The sequence below is a fragment of the Giraffa tippelskirchi genome, chromosome 3 (assembly GCF_054371585.1).
Source record: "Giraffa tippelskirchi isolate mGirTip1 chromosome 3, T2T-mGirTip1v1.2.pri, whole genome shotgun sequence".
In the NCBI taxonomy this organism is placed as follows: Eukaryota; Metazoa; Chordata; class Mammalia; order Artiodactyla; family Giraffidae; genus Giraffa; species Giraffa tippelskirchi.
Window position 1 is genome coordinate 183,913,089 of NC_137277.1, and position 16,557 is coordinate 183,929,645.

At 45.7% G+C, this 16,557-nt stretch overlaps 1 protein-coding gene across 11 annotated transcripts in view; it reads right to left on the bottom strand.

Annotated features, from left to right (window-relative positions):
* Positions 1-16,557, bottom strand: part of MAN1C1 (mannosidase alpha class 1C member 1) — a 155,278-nt gene that overhangs the window by 59,990 nt on the left and 78,731 nt on the right. The window contains exon 4 of one of the 11 annotated variants that reach the window (XM_081586637.1): positions 1,055-1,085. The exons of the other annotated variants lie outside the window; for them this stretch is intronic. Within the exon in view, the coding sequence (XP_081442763.1) occupies positions 1,055-1,085 (31 nt within the window). The remainder of the gene's footprint in view (positions 1-1,054; positions 1,086-16,557) is intronic. 11 annotated transcript variants of the gene reach the window in all.

Consider the following 16,557-nt stretch of genomic DNA (forward strand, 5'->3'; position numbering starts at 1 on the left):
AGCCGCCTGGCCAGGTAACCTCTCCACCCCACCGCATGCCAGACAGATGTCAGTCTCAGGCAGAGATCCCAGCAAACCAGTGCCCACTGCGCTGAGCACATGGAGCTTTTGAAATGGCGAGACTCACAGGAGAGGGGCTGAGCAGCTGCGATAGGCCAGGCTATGTCAGAGAGGCCCGCGTGTCTGCGGTCCCCCATCCCAGAGGCCAAGGCCAACAAGCTGGTCTCCAATTACCTTCTAAAAGGCCCTCCATGATGTAGCTAGCCTCTGCCCTCTGGGCAGCTCATTACCCACCTCTCCTTTCAAGCTCCAGTCACTCTCAGGGCAGCACACAGGACCACCAAACCTCCTCCTGGGCTGTCCTTTCTGCCTGCCTGTTCTTCAGCTCTGCAACACATGTCTGTTGTTCTCAGTTGCCCTGAATCCACCCTCCAGCTTTCAGACTGCTGTACATCTTAAACTTCGGTTCAAGCAATCACTTTAGGAGAATCCTTCCAGAACTGCTGGAAGGCAAGGTGAGGTGGAGAAGGAGGGTGGGGAAGGGGAGAAGGGCACTGAAAAGTGAGGTGAGGTGGCCCGAGGGTGCCTGGCACACCTGTGCTCTGGCCGACTCTGGGCAGCCGTGCTCTAAGCTGCCTCTGCAACAGCTCCTGGGCTCTCACGCCACTGTGCCTTTGCACATGCTGCACCCTCCACCCAGAAGACAATTCTACTCATCTCTGGCTGAGCAGCCTCAGCTCATGTTTCAGGGCCCAGCTGGATACTACCCACTCTGCGATGCTACAGAAGTAGGCTCCTTCCTCTGGGTTTTCAGTGCTGCGCATGTCACAATGACATGTGGGTCCTTTCCTCGAGGAGAACTCTTTAGGGATAAGGGACTTGGCCAACTCACCTTTGCATCTCTGTTATCAGCCCAGAACTGGCCTGGAAATGTCTCACGAATGAACAAATGAACCTCCTTCTAAGACCTCAAGAGGTCTAACTCTCCTCTTCCTGCTGGGCCTTATTCTCCAGTCATGAGAGGAACAAACTACGTCCTTTGTCTTCATACCACGTTGGTATTGACCAGAGTTGGGTTTTAATGGCTCTTTGACAAAAGGCAGCACCCACGTTCATTTTCCTTGGCTAATTACATTTCCCAATTGAAATGCTTATCTCTGGGCTGATGTTAAAGACATAATCAGTTTCCAGAATGGATTCAAAGGAGGTGAGAAGCAAGAAAATAATTAAGCCAACTTCTGATTGAATCAAATAATTAAGCAGATTAAATTGGCTGCTTATGATCTACAGCCCAGCCCAAGCCAGTGGAGTGCATTTCTCTATCGGAGAGATTATTTCTGATTGTTTTAGAGATGGAGAGCCTTTCTTCTGAGTAGTATGTAAAGGACTAACTCTTTCAACTGAATGCAAAATCAGAGTGGCAGGACCCCAGCTTCCTGGTTTAGGTTAAATATTCTGGGTTTAGGGAAAGAAAGCTTGAAGCAGGGAGGGGCGCTCTGTTTCAGAACCATACCTGGACACTCGTGGCACAAGGGTTGCATTGCTGGCCTTGGTTTTTCACTTCTCCCTGTATCCATGCCCTCTGCCCTCTGAGCAGGCTTTCCTGCCCTGTACTCTTATTCAGGGCTCAGACATGTGGTTAACTTTAGCCAGTGATAGCCAATGTGATATAAGCAGAGGCCTGAAGAAACACTTGCATGGCTGTCACTGTGAGAACATCCTGGGACTAGACCCTGAAAAGGAAAGACATGTGGAGCAGAGCTGAGTTGACCAGTTGTCCCAGACAAGGGTCTCCTAGGAGAGTTCACAGTCAGCTCACAGTCCTATTCAAGATCAGCAGAGTCACTTAGCTGACCCAGCCTGGAGCTGCTAAACCCTGAAGGCTCCCAGGCTAAATGAAAACTTAATGTTACATACCAGTGAGGTTTGTGAATGTGTGTTATGCAGTGTCATTGTAGGGCTAGATTATCCCTCAGCCTGGGGTGATCTATTCTCCAGCCCCAACCTCTAGAAGGTCCTCTCTACCCTCAGCTCAGCATCACTTAGAACCCTGATATGTGAACAGTAAATATTGGGTTGGCCAAAAAGTTCATTCAGTTAGAGAATACACTGTTCAATAAAGTTCTTGGTGAAAATGAAAAGTGTCTTTTATTTTACTTAAAACTGAATGAACTTTTTGGCTGACCCAATATTTACATAAAAACTCATCTGATCTTTACAAGGCCTCCTGGGTGGCTGGTTGTCAGGACAGGGATCATTTGCCCCATTTTATAGATGATGGTGTGAAGGCTCAGAGAACCAAGCAATTAGAAGAGCAAGGAGAGTGGGTTGGATGAATACATTAGCCCCTATTTCTATCCCTACCCTGAAACTCCACTAAAACAAGAGTATAAACTTTTTTTAAAAGACATCAATTTAGAAGGACAAAACAGAGGAGAGGTAACAGCAACAATCTTGGCCTCTGCTAGAGAGAGAGATGTGTAACACTGAATTAGCAAAGCCAGGAAAGCAGAATCTATGCCAAGATGCTGAAAGCACATGCATCAGGTCTATACCAGAGAATCTCACAGGGTCTGGAATTGGTGGCAAGACCAGGCATCTCTGGAAGGGTTTATCGAAAGTCATCTTAAAAGGCAGTAAGATCCCTTTTCTCCTACATCTACCCAGCCAAGAAAATGTCTCCCTCTCATCCCAGCAGAAAACTAGGGGTTGAGTCTTGACAGGGGGTGATATAGAGGGTCTCTGGACTGTGGGAGACCTGCCAGAGGTGGGGACACCATCCTGAGAGCAAGGGGGTTTGGGACTGTCCCACTTTGTCCCCTAGCCCTCCTGCCTACCTGGCTCTCAGCAAACAGAAGCCCCGAGCTCACTCTCAGAGAGGAGAAGGGAAACATCTAAGCACACACTGAGCAGCCACAGAAGGCAAAATCCTTTATCTAGAGTTCCCTGTCGCCTCACCCTGCAGTGAGGTATTAGCCAACAAAACCCACTCACCACATCGGAGCCCCAACCACCTTCTTTCCTGGCCCCCATTTAACACTCACACAGCCAAGGGTCCCTAAACATTTAAGGGAAAACTCACATGTGCAATAGACATACATACACTCAAATGAACAGGAAAAGTATATTTAGAGGACACAGACGCTGCAGGAAGGGGGAAACTACAAAAAAATAATCATATCCTCAGAGAGACAAAAGGAAATGTTGCACCCATGAGATAAGAACAGGATGCTCAAAAAAGAACATTCACAAAGCAAAACAACTCTTGGAAATTAATACATAGTCTGACAGAAGAAATAAAAGCCCTACAGAAGAGTTGGATGATAAACTTGAGGAAATCTGCCAGAGTAGAACCAAAGAGAGAGACGAGGATGGAGAACAATTGGAAGTCTCAAACACAGCTAGTGGGGATGAAAAAAGGTACATCCACTTTGAAAAAAAGTTTGGCAGCTCCTTACCAAGTTAACCATACACTTAATACATGACCCAACAGTTCCACTCCTGGATATACACACATCTACACAAAAACTTGTACATGATAAGCAAAGCAGCACTATTTGTAATATCCCCAAATTAGAAACAACCCAAATATTCATCAATTGGTGAATGGAAAAAACCAACTATGGAATAGTCATACAATGGGATACTACTCAACAATAAAGAAGTACAAACAACTATACATACAGCAATGTGGATGAACCTTAAAAACATAATGTTAAGTAAAAGAACATGACGTAAGAGTACACACTCTATGGTTCTATTTACAAGAGACTCTAGAAGGTTCAAAGTAAACCAGAGTGACAGGAAACAGATCAGTGATTGTCTGGGCCAGAAGTTGAAGAAGGATCAACTGCAGAAGGGCATGAGAGAACTTTCAGAGGACAAAATATTCTGTATTGTGATTTTTAGTTCAGTTTAGTTGCTCAGTCATGTCCAACTCTTTGTGACCCCATAGACTACAGCATGCCAGACTTCCCTGTCCATCACCAACTCTTGGAACTTGCTTAAACTCATGTCTATTGAGTCAGTGATGCCATCCAACCATCTCATCCTCTGTCGTCCTTTTCTCCTTCTGCCTTCAATCTTTCCCAGCATCAGGGTCTTTTCCAATGAGTCAGCTCTTTGCATCAGGTGGCCAAAGGACTGGAGCTTCAGCTTCAGCATCAGTCCTTCCAATAAATATTCAGGACTGATTTCCTTTAGGATTGACTGGTTTAGGATCATGATTTTGGTGATGGTTAAAAGCACTTCTCAAAATGCATGGAATTTTGAGAATTTTTGTTATTCTCTTATAAATAGAATCATAGAGTGTGTACTCTTGTGTCATGTTCTTTCACTTAACAATTGAATTTTTAAGTACACTTAAAACTGTGTGTATTTTATTGTAAAAAATTACACATCATTGTAGTTGATTTGAAAGTAAAAAAAGAGAGTTATTGATTCAATTGGGGTTTAAATCAAGGAGGTTTCATGGAGAAGGCAGAGTATAAGCTTGGTTTTTAAAAATGAACTTGAGAGACATATGGAAGAAAAGAGCAGTAACCCATCAAGGAGAGCAAATCGTGTAGGTGTGGCTGAGACTGCTAGTGCCCCACTAATATGCATTCTCTCCTAACGTCTATAGAAACAGAAACCACAATTGTATCTCAGCACATGGCCATAAGAATAAAGATTGCATTTCCCAGCCTCCCTTGCAGCTAGGTGTAGGCATGTACACAAGTTCCAACTTGTAACTTGGGGATGTAAGTGGAAGTGGGGTGTGAAACTTCTGGAGAGTATGTTTAAAGTGAAGGGACATTCCTTCTCTGCCCTCTTTCCTCTTACTGCTGGCTGAAATGTGGACATGATGACTGGAGCCAGAGCAGCCACCTTGGACAACACTGGACTGAATGCTTGTGTGTCTCCAAAATTCACATCAAAACCCTAACCCTCAAAGTGATGGCATTTGGAGATGAGGCTTTCAGGAAGTAATTAGGGTTAGATGAGGTCATGAGGGTGGAATGTCTGATGGGATTACAGCTCCTATAGAGAGCTTGTGCATTCTCTCTCTCTCTCCCCTACCAACCCTCTCTTTCTCTTGTTCCATACGTCCACAAAGAAGTCATTTGTGATGTAAGCACACAGCAAGATGGTGGGTGCCTACAAACCAGGAGAAGATGCCTCAGAATGAAACCCACCTTGGCAGCACTTTGATCCTGGACTTCACAGCCTCCAGAGCATTGAGAAATAAACTTCTGCTGCTTAAGTCATCCGGCCTGTGGTATTTTGTTTCAGCACCTCGAATAGACTAATACACACAAGATAGACTATGTGTTTGCTTCCTGAGGACAGGGCCTGAGCCCCTCTCAACACCCCCATGACCCTTGCACCTAGCTGCAGAAGACTTGTTGTGGGATCTCAGGTATTTGCTGAAGGAAAGAATGAAAGGTTGATGTTGCAGAAATCTGAGGTTTCACAGCCAGAATTTGCCCATTTTTTTGGTTAACAGTTCCTCAAGTTGTTTTCAGGCATACCTCCTCTTCTCTCTCACTCCTAGTTCATGTCCTTCTTCATGAAGTGGCACTGTCTAGACCCCCGGCAATGGGAATGAGTGATCTAGACCCTAGCCAACCCATACCTTTCATCCCTTTGGACCTAAGTATATATTAGGGACAGACAGAGCTAGGGGCCCCATTAAAGCTTGTCAGAGCTAATCTTGGGACTTCAAGTGTACAATCAAAAAAGTGGCTCTTTTATACCACACATAAATTGAGTGGATGGAAGATAAAGTAGCTGTAGCCAAATTGCTATCATTAAGGAACAGCCAATCTGAGGCTAAAGCCAACTGAGAGAAAGTAGAGCATCGAGACAGAGGGGGAATGGAGCCTTGGTGACTTCATTTGGTGCCTGGATCAAGCTGTGCCTGAAGTCCATCCAATCCTAGTGATTTAAACTAAGTGATCTTGTAAATGTCCTTGGGGGTTAAACCAAATCGGCTTCAGTCATTATCTCTTACAACCCAGAGAGTGCATACTAACACAACTGACCTTAAGGGTCAATGTCACCTTTAAAATATGTCATCTTGGGAGCAGTGCTGCCATCTAAAAAGGGGGCCAGGGCACTACCAGGTTGTTGCATTAACTCTACTTCCTTTCAAGCATAGCTGACTCCGAGAACTCGAACAAGGCCTTGTTGATTCTACCTGGTATGTGACATTGTAAACCAATCTCACGTTATCAGCATTGCAAAAATTCCCCTATAAAAACACAGGAGTCTAAAATGTTAATCTGGGAATTAGTGGACATTTATCTTCTTTTGGATCGGTATAATTTCCTCCCATTTTTTTTATCTGCTTTCTGAGCCACCTCATTTATCTAAGCTTTCAAAAGCTCATGCAAAACACATAATGTACTTCAGCTACAAAAATCAATGCTTGAGGATGTGTTTTTTACCAGGATTCCTACAGAAATTTTTCCTGTTGCTTTTCAGAGCCCTCACTACCAAAATTTTTATTCATGAACAAGAGCCAGAATAGTCCCACTTATGAAACAAAGCTTTTCCCTAATTATCAAATAAAGGGGAAAATGTAATTTTAAAAAATAATTCTTTTTTTTTTAAATATATTTTTGAAGAGGAGGAGATTTATATTAGTTTGGGCTTCAAACAACCCTCCCCTACCCCTCACCCTCACCGAGACTGACTTTAATTAAAGATCATTTACACTGGGAATGGATTGCTTGCTGCAATTTGTACCAAAGAGACACATTTGCAGACAAATGGATTGCAGTTCTTAGATTCTGCTCCGACGACAAAAGGAGCGATTATGTTCCCTTGTCACTTCCTCACTCTGAAGAACTCTATTAAGAGAATAATTTGAACGGTCTCTCTGCTACTCTGCATTTTAAAGTGTGATCTATTTCAATGCCACCAACATTTTCCCCCTTTAAAAATAATGAGTGATATTTAAGGAAAAATGCCAGCTGGGTGTCTATTTGAGGAGGGGCCTGTAGGAAATGTGAAGGTTTACATAACTCCCTCTGAAGCCCCAGCTGCTCGCGAGTGCAAGGGTAACCTGTAGCTTTGCTTTGTGGCTGCAAATAGCAGACAGAGACAGTCCTAGAGCACAGGAGGAGACTAATCGAATTCCCACGCTCGCTCTGAACACCTTGTTCTATTTTCCATTTCCTGGCTGCCCAGTGCCAGAGGGGTTTCAATGGGGCTGTCTAACTCTGGAGCCATGGAGTTTAAATGGAACTGTCAGCCCTAAGGCTTCCTGACTCATATGTGGTCTGAAAACAAGCCCATGGATCTGCTGAAGGAAGCCCAAACTGTATGGAGGTTGCTGGTATTGTATTAAAACAAGCCCAGGGGTACCTTCTCCATGATCCTATAAACACCTGCGTGCTATGTTATAATGTCCATGCATCTGTTATCCTAAAGGACTGAGGGTGGGTGCCTTGAAAACGGGCTAGTCTACCTCCTCAGGGCTTAGCTCAGTACCTGGCACACAGTGGGGCTCACTAAATGCAGAGTGAGTGACTGAGTAAGAATATGTCCTTTAGGTCTGTCCAGTTGGAGCTGAGCTGCACACAAACACTGACTGTGTACCTGGGCAATTCATCCCAAATCCAGGAAAGGCATATCTAGTCCTTGGCCTGAGATGATGGGAACTGGCCTTCCTCCTCTCACTCTGATCCACGCGCTATTTGATTTTAGAGATTTTAGAACAGGGAGAAATCTGAGTGTGGTGGAATGCAAAAACATTCCCAATTCTTCACCCTTCCCTGCACCCATATCTTTGGTAATGTGACTTAGATGATTTCAGTCCATCTCCTCACCCCTTTGTCCATGCTGGCCTTTTAACGTGCTTAGCCAACAGAATATGAAGGAAGTAATGGTGTACCTTCTTAGCCTGGGTCTTAAGGCGATATGCATGCTTCCACCTTTCTTTTGGACACCTGTCTCCGTCAAGAGAAGAAGTCCAGGTCCATATGCAGCAAAGTTAGGTAATCCAACCAAGTCCATCTGAGACCAAAGGACTCCCAAGTGACTTAGCAACTGACTACAGATTCATGAGTTAGCCTAGCCAAGACCCATAGACTGGTGAGAAATAATAAATAGTTATGTTTTAAATCATAAGTTTCAGGATGGTTTGTTATACAGCAATAGCTGACTGGTTCATGGAACTCAGCATTCCAAACAAGTGGGCACCCTGAAGCCCAGAAAGGGGAGAGAACTTTCCAAAAATCATGTCTGCCAGTGACAAGTATCCATGTATGGGAACCACTCCCTCAGGGCCCTTCCAACTATGCCGAACACTGGTCTTTCTTTAAACATCCATTTCTTTTCATCTTTCTAAGTCATCAGCCCTCAGGTTCTGAACAAAGGGAAGGGGCAGGCACATGAAGATCACCCAGCAGCCATAAAGAGGCCAAGTACATGTCCTTAGTTTCCATCTCACTACCTCCGAGGCTCTAGAATCATACGCCCAGGAAGCCATTAGGTTCCCACACATTGTAACCATGGGTACTGCCATGAAAATCAACCACAGCGGCCTTTCCCCAATTTGTAAAAAATTACAGAAATCGATAGGACTTTTAATGTCAATAGTAATTTATAAAAGGAACTTAGAACAGCATTTGGCACACAGTAAGTGTTCAATAAATGTAAGTTATTATTATTGTTAAATTCTCCTTTCATATTTCTTCTTAAACCTCTGGCACCGGCTTCCATGTGTCAACCAGCAGGTAAAATGCATGGATAACAACACCCACAGCTAACATTCACTGAGCACCTTGCAGCCCTTCTACATGTCATTGATGTTACTCTTCACACTTCTATGAGGTACCAACCCCCTCCTACAGATGAGAAAACTGAGGCTCAGGGAGATGAATTCATCCAAGGTTAATAAAGCTGGAAAGTGGCTAGACTCACACCCTAGTTGTCTGACACAAGCCTGGGGCAGCAGAGATCATGCCATGATTATTCTTTATTTTCTCTTGTGCTTAGCCTAGAGGAGGGACTGAACAAAAGTACAGAATGAATAAATATATTTCAAGAATTCAAAGACAGAAATGTCTCCCTGCCCCATCCCAAGAAGGGCTGAAAATAAAAAGATTGATAAGGGACTTCCCTTGTGGCCCAGTGGCTAAGACTCCACCTGCCGATGCAGGGGACACAGGTTTGACTCTGGGGTCCAGGAAGATTCCACCTGCCATGGGGCAGCTAAGCCTGTGTGCCATAACTACTGAGCCCAAGCTCTAGAGCCCTCTGCCACAACTGCTGAGCCCACGGGCTGCAACTATTGAAGCTTGTGGGCTCTAGGGCCCATTCTCTACAACAGAGACGCCAGCAAGATGAGAAGCCCGCACCCTGCAACTAGAGAATAGCCTTCACTCACAGCAACTAGAGAAAACTTGCAATGAAGACCCAGTGCAGCAAAAAAAAAAAAAGAGAGAGAGAGAGAGAGACAATATTAAGTACTGGTGAGGGTGTGAAGCAACTGGAAGTCCCACGCACTGTTTCTCCACCACCTCCCCACACTCCCTCCCCCCCCACCAAATCCCAGGCTCTCATACTTGCAACAACATTCACTGTAACTGAGAGGGCAGGGCAGCAACCATGTCTGATTGACTGACACAATTAAACAACCCTCCAGAGCCGTGGTGAAGAGCCTGGGCTTCAGATCTTGATGGGTAGGGTGGACAAGAACTCTCTGTGAGCCCCTAGAGCGTTAAGCTTGATCCAGTACTGTTCCTTTCCATGGCACTCACTCATTGCTTCTTCATACTTTATTGAGCACCTACTATATGTCAACACAGAGACCTTGAAGCTGCTACTGTTATGACCGCAATATAGAAAGGTGGTCCTATTGGACTTTTCTAAATTCAACCAGCCTGCTTGATCTTTGGTTACCTCCTCTACACGCTGCATCAGGTCCCTAAGTGTCTTTCCTCTTTGAGAGGAGAAAATACACCTATAATCCAAGTCTCTCCATCTTAGAAATAACCAAAGCAGCAGGGATACCATCTATACAGGCCTTTCATTTCTCAAATGAGGAAAACTGTACCCTCCCTGGAACATGGAAGCCTAGGGATTTTCTCTGTTCAAGGGTGCTGCAATGGACTGAATGTTTGTGCCTCCCTGAACATAATATGTTGAAATCCTAACGCCCAGCATGATGGTTAGGAGGTTAGGCCTTTGGGAAGAGGTTTTTAGGTAAAGAGAGTGGAGTCCTCATAAATGGGATTGGAGACTTATAAAAGGGGCTCCAGAGAGCTCTCTTGCCCCTTTCATCCTGTGAAGACACAGTGAGAAGACAGTCATTTATGAACCAGGAAGCCAGCCTTCAAGGAGACAATAAATCTGCCAGCACCTTGATCCTGGACTTTCCAGCCTTCAGAATCGTGCAAAAGGAAAGTTTGTTCTTTAAGCCACCCACTCTGTAGTATTTTTGTTATAGTTGACCAAGACAGGTGCTATTTTGTGGGGCAATATGACCTTCCACCCCACCAGCCCTCCCTTACTCAGTGCTGCTTGACAATTCAGTTCAGCAGGTCCTGGACTCCTGTGTGGCAATGGACATTGGCTATGTCACATCTGGGAAGATCTGTGGATTCCCATGATCCTAAGCTTAGGAAAATGCAAGTGTCCGATCCAGGTGATGCTGACTGAGTAAGAAATCCATTAGGGACTTTCTCGGACCCTTTCCAAGACAGTGGCTCTTTGGTATTGTCTTGGGATTGAACTCCCCACCCCCTAGGTCCTAAGATCACATATGCAGTTGTCTAACACAACCTAGACGCCCACTGACAGATGAACAGATAAAGAAGCTGTGTACATATATACAACGGAATACTACTCAGCCATAAAAAAGAGCAAATCTGAGTCAGTTCTAGTGAGGTGGATGAACCTAGAGCCTCTTACACAGAGTGAAAAAAGTCAGAAAGAAAAAAACAAATAATGTCTATAGGATCTCTATAGGAATAGAGACTCAGACACGGAGAATAGCGTGTGGACAGTCGGGGAAGGAGAGGGTAGGATGAGTTGAGAGAGTAGCATTGAAACATACACATTACCATATGTAAAACAGATAGCTGGTAGGAAGTTGCTGTATAACACTGGGAGCTCAACCTGGTGCTCTGTGACAACCTAGAGGGGTGGGATGGGGTGGGGGTGGGAAGGAGGTTCAAGGGGGAGGGGGCACATGTATACTTATGGTTGATCATGTTGTTGTGTGGCAGAAACCAGCACAACATTGTAAAACAATTATCCTCCCCCCTCCCCCTAAAATACTGTCATATGATTCTTCTTGTTTAGTCCTTCTAACTCTAATCCTTTTTTTTCTAATTAAGAAAGTATTATCGATCTTCGAAGCATAATATAATTATATAAGATTTGAGAAGAACTGTCTTTGTTTTAATACTGTTTTATCATTATTTTATTAACTATACTGTCTAACAAAATTACTTGTTGTTGTTCAGTCGCTAAGTCGTGTCTGACTCTTTGTGACCCCGTGGACTGCAGCACGCCAGGCTCCCCTGTCCTCCACTATCTCCCAGAGTTTGCTCAAATTCATGTCCATTGAGTCAGTGATGCCATACAACCATCTTATCCTCTGCCGCCCCCTTTTCCTTTTCCCTTCAATCTTTCCCAGCATCAGGGTCTTTTCCAAAGAGTAAGCTGTTCGCATCAGGTGGCCAAAGTATTGGAGCTTCAGCTTCAGTATCAGGCCTTCCAATGAATATTCAGGACTGATTTCCTTTAGAATTGACTGGCTTGATCTCCTTGCCGTCCAAGGGACTCTCAAGAGTCTTCTCCAGCACCACAATTTGAAAGCATCAGTTCTTTGACACTCAGCCTTCTTTACAGTCCAACTCTCACATCCATACATGACTACTGGGAAAACCATAGCGTTGACTATACAGACCTTTGTTGGCAAAGTGATGTCTCTGCTTTTTAATATGCTGTATAGGTTTGCCACAGCTTTCCTTCCAAGGAGCAAGCATCTTTTAATTTCATGGCTGCAGTCACTGCAGTCTTCAGTGATTTTGGAGCCCAAGGAAATAAAATCTGTCACTGCTTCCACTTTCTCCCCATCTATTTGTCATGAAGTGATGAGACTAGATGCCATGATCTTAGTTTTCTGAATGTTGAATTTTAAGCCAGCTTTTTCACTCTCCTCTTTCACTCTCATCAAGAGGCTTTTTAGTTCCTCTTAGCTTTCTGTCATTAGAGTGGTATCATTTGCAAATCTGAGGTTGTTGATATTTCTGCCAGCAATCTTGATTCCAGCATGTGATTCATCCAGCCTGGCATTTTGCATGATGTACTCTGCAGTACTTGGTTGCTAAACTTTATGGGGGAGTATGTCACTCATAATAGCAGTCTCCAACCTTTGTGGCACCACGGACAGGTTACGTGGAAGACATTTTTTCCATGGATTGTGGGCAGGGGGGGATGGTTTCTGGATGATTCTCATAAGGAGCGCGCAACCTAGATGCCTCACATGTGCAGCTGACAAGGGTTCACGCTCCTGTGAGAGTCTAATGCTGTTGCTGATCTGACTGGAGACGGAGCTTAGGGGGTAATGTGAGTGACGGGGAGTGGCTGTAAATACAGATGAAGTTTCTCAGTTGCTTGCCTGCTGCTCACCTGTTGCAGTACGGCCCAGTTCCTAACAGGGCACAGACCAGTATCAGTCTGCAGCCCCGGGGGGTTGGGCATCCTTGACTTAAAACATAAGTGGAATTGAGCTCAATGAGGGAGAAGGCACTAACTGCATAACCCTAACCCTTTGAGGATGGTCAGGGTTAGGAAATAGTCTCCCCATTTTATGGGCTTCCCTGGTAGCTCAGCTGATAAAGAATCTGCCTGTGATGCAGGAGACCCTGATTCAATTCCTGAATAGAGAAGATGCCCTGGAGAAGGCATCCTACCCACTCCAGGGTTCTTGGGCTTCCCTGGTGGCTCAGCTGGTAAAGAATCTGCCTGCAATGTGGGAGACCTGGATTTGATCCCTGGGTTGGGAAGATCCCCTGGAGGAGGGGATGGTAACCCACTCTAGTATTCTTGCCTGGAGAATCCTCATGGACAGAGGAGCCTGGTGGGCTACAGTCCATGGGGTTACAAAGGGTCAGACACGACTGAGTGACTAAGCACAGCACAGTACTCCCCATTTTACAGATGAGTACACTGAGGTCTAAGAAGTAAATTCCTGGCCAAGGATCACACAGGCTTCCTGACTCAATCTAGTGTTCCTTCTATTATATATCTCATAAATAAGGTCAGGTGAGGAGCAGAGAGGTGTGGAGAGAGGGGCATAGTATTATAGCTCTCCTGTTTTTACTACGTTGGGTGTTTTTGTGTGTTATCACCACAACCAGGTGATGTGATATTGTGCCCATTTTACAGATGAGGAAACAAATTCAGGAAAGCTGACTGATTTGCCCAATGTAATGACAGTAACAAACGGCAAAACAAAATTCAAACCCAGGTTTTGAATCTGTGCAGTGGCAGGCAGAGGCCTACTTTCTGGAAACAGAGTTTATTGGGCTCCCAGTCTGGTGAGTGACAAATTAGCAGGACGTGACGATGCACGGTTCAGGCATTGACTCCTAAAAGCACCTCTCAGGTGGGAGGTTAGAACTGCTTGAGGCTGGGCAGTATTGGGAATATGAGCTGGCCTCTCAAAGGAACCACCTGGAAAGAAATGAGTCACTTAAGCTATTCTAGTAGGTATTTAAAAAAAAAAAAAACATGTAAGTTTTGAGGTCATATAAAATAAGACCATCAGCCTGGAAGGATGAAAGGCTGTTGAGAGTTTCAGCTCCAGTATGTCTTGTTATCTCAGGCCATGCTGTTAGGATTCTGCCCCAGAATACTTATTTTGGCTGTAGACCCTCATCTCTTCTGTGCTCTGGGGCAAATCTGTGTTCCTGGCCCTGGGAAACAGGAAGAATCTGAGGTCTGCTGCGTAGCTGTCTTCAACACCTGGACACCTTTTCCATCAATCAAGCTCTGGCCCACCCATCTGCAACATCTAAGGCTTCACAGTGGTAAAGAATCTGCCTGCTGAGCAGGAGATATGGGTTCGATCCCCGGGTTGGGAAGATCCTGTGGAGGAGGAGACAGCAACCCGCTCCAGTATTCTTGCCTGAAAAATCCCAGGGACAGAGGAGCCTGGTGGGCTACCATGGGGGTCATAAAAAGTCGGACACAACTTAGTGACTGAGCACACACACAACGCTTCACAGAGAAATGAACAGAAACAGCTTCTCTTTAATAGTTGATCTGAGATTTCTGATGTGGTCCATTGCAATCACCCGCAGACAGGAAAGGAAAGCTGAGTGCCTGCCCCTGGGGGCAGGGGCTGAAGGCCTTTTCCTTTCCACTCCAGCACTTGTTTCCTAACATCTGCATCTTAACAGTATGCAGCTGTCTTCCCCATGAGATACGAGCCACGGCAGGCCAGGACCCAGGGCTCTCTGAAATCTCCAGCGTCTAATCCAATATTTGGAACTCTGTAGGAGATCCACCACGATGGCTCGTGGAGTAAACAAACGAACGAATGAATGAATAAGTCCTGTCCGATGATGACTGCTTCCCTGTACCAGGGGCCTGGCGGCTGGTGATGACTGTGAGGCTAATGATAAGGAAGAAGAGGTGAAGTTTGTTGTTCAAGGTTATAGCAAAGTTCCGGGCAGGGAGAACACATGCGAACCTTCCCAACCTCAAAGCTTGCAGTAGCTTTTCCCAGTTGGCCCACTCCTTTTTGAAGCCCTCAAATGCATTTTCTCCCCCAGATCAAGTTACTGCAAAGGCAAACCAATTCTCTGGTTAAGTGAAAAGAATGTGAGCAGATTATCTATTGATTGCCATCCTTCCAGGTTTTATGGATAAAGACCCCCTACCTGGACTCTGCATGGAGCATTAACAGGCCAAGTGGCCGCGTGATGGGAGGTCAAGAGGCCAGGGCTTTGAACGGCCTGATTTTAGCGCTCTGGTAATCTCTGCTGGTGGGATGGCTTTCGACATTGGCATTTCCGCTCCCTGGGTTTTAAAGAATGAGAAATCTGTGGCTGATCACATATTCAGCAGCCAAAGGCACTTATTCGAAGACCTAAATTGCAGAAATAACTCGCCTGATTAGTTGAATGAATATGAGTCAGATCATCAAGCTCAATCTATGGATAAATCAGGAAGAGCTAGCTGGGCCCAGTGAAGGGCAAGCCTCTTCCGCAAGTCTCATCAGCCTCTTCTGCCGGGCCAAGACACACTTTCCCTGCAAGGTGGCCCAGGTGGGAATCTTTGAGCCTCTGCTCCTGAGAGAGGCTTTGCCTTGCTCTGCTAATGTATCAGGACCAGCCACACCCCGAGCCCCAGCTCCAAGGCAGAGTTTCAAGTTCGGAGGCAACTGGACCTCTGATTATTCCCCAAGGGCAGATTTCCTGAGGATGAGCCCGGTCTAGTGAGGGACATGGAAGAGGGCCCCGGGCTCACCCTGGGGCCACAAGCCTGTCCTAGTGCTCGCTGGTGAGTTCCTGCAAAACAAGCTAGAGCTTCTAGGCATCAGCCTTAGATTAGCCCAGTCCAGCAGCATTGAAAGTGAAAGTGAAAGTTGCTCAGTCGTGTCTGACTCTTTGAGAGTCCATGGACTCTATATTCCATGGAATTCTCCAGGCCAGAATCCTGGAGTGGGTAGCCTTTCCCTTCTCCAGGGGATCTTCTCAATCCAGGGGTTGAACCCAGGTCTCCCGCATTGTGGGTAAATTCTTTACCAGCTGAGCCACAAGGGAAGCCCTCTAGCAGCATTATCACCAAGCAAATCTCTACAGTCCAAGCATTATCACCAAGAAAATCTCTACAGCCCAACTCCCCCAGAGTGGCCTGCAAGGATTCCCCCAGCCAGAGCCGGGCTCCCACAAGGAAGTGTTCTAGAAGGAGTTACAGAGCCTCTGAGCACAGTGTACACTCAGCCTAGCCATACCGCAGCCCAGCCTGTAGCCCAACCCTGCTGAGCTGTCAGAGACCTTACGGCTCCCTGAAAGTGGGCCTCCAGTCAACTCTTCCTCTCTCTGGAATGTCCCCAAGAAGGCACATCCCAGGGACTGAGAACCACATCGACATCATAGCGGAATGGCACCCCCAACACCCACCGATTCTTCCTTTCCCGTCCCTATTATGCGATGGTGGTGGTGACGTGACTCTGAGAGACCAGGCCTCAGGTGAGGCAGTCACAGAGTAAGAAGCTGGCGGAGACGAAGCAGGGGACAGGTACCCTTAAACCATGCAACGGAAGGCTATACAGACCTAGCCCTTCCCATCAAAGCTTAGAGGATCAGAGAGTTTGGGTTCCCATCCTGGCTCTGCAATTTGCTGGCTGTGTGATCCTGGCCAAAGCACACACCCTCTCTGGACTTCAGTGTCCTCATCTGTAAAATGTAGATATTTCTGTATAGAATTATTTGTAAGATTCAACAAATAATATATTTAAAGCAGTCAGGAGAGTGCCATGTGGTAAATGCTTGCACATGTTAGCTAGTCCTGTTCTAAAAACTTATCTTAAGAAAATATTAG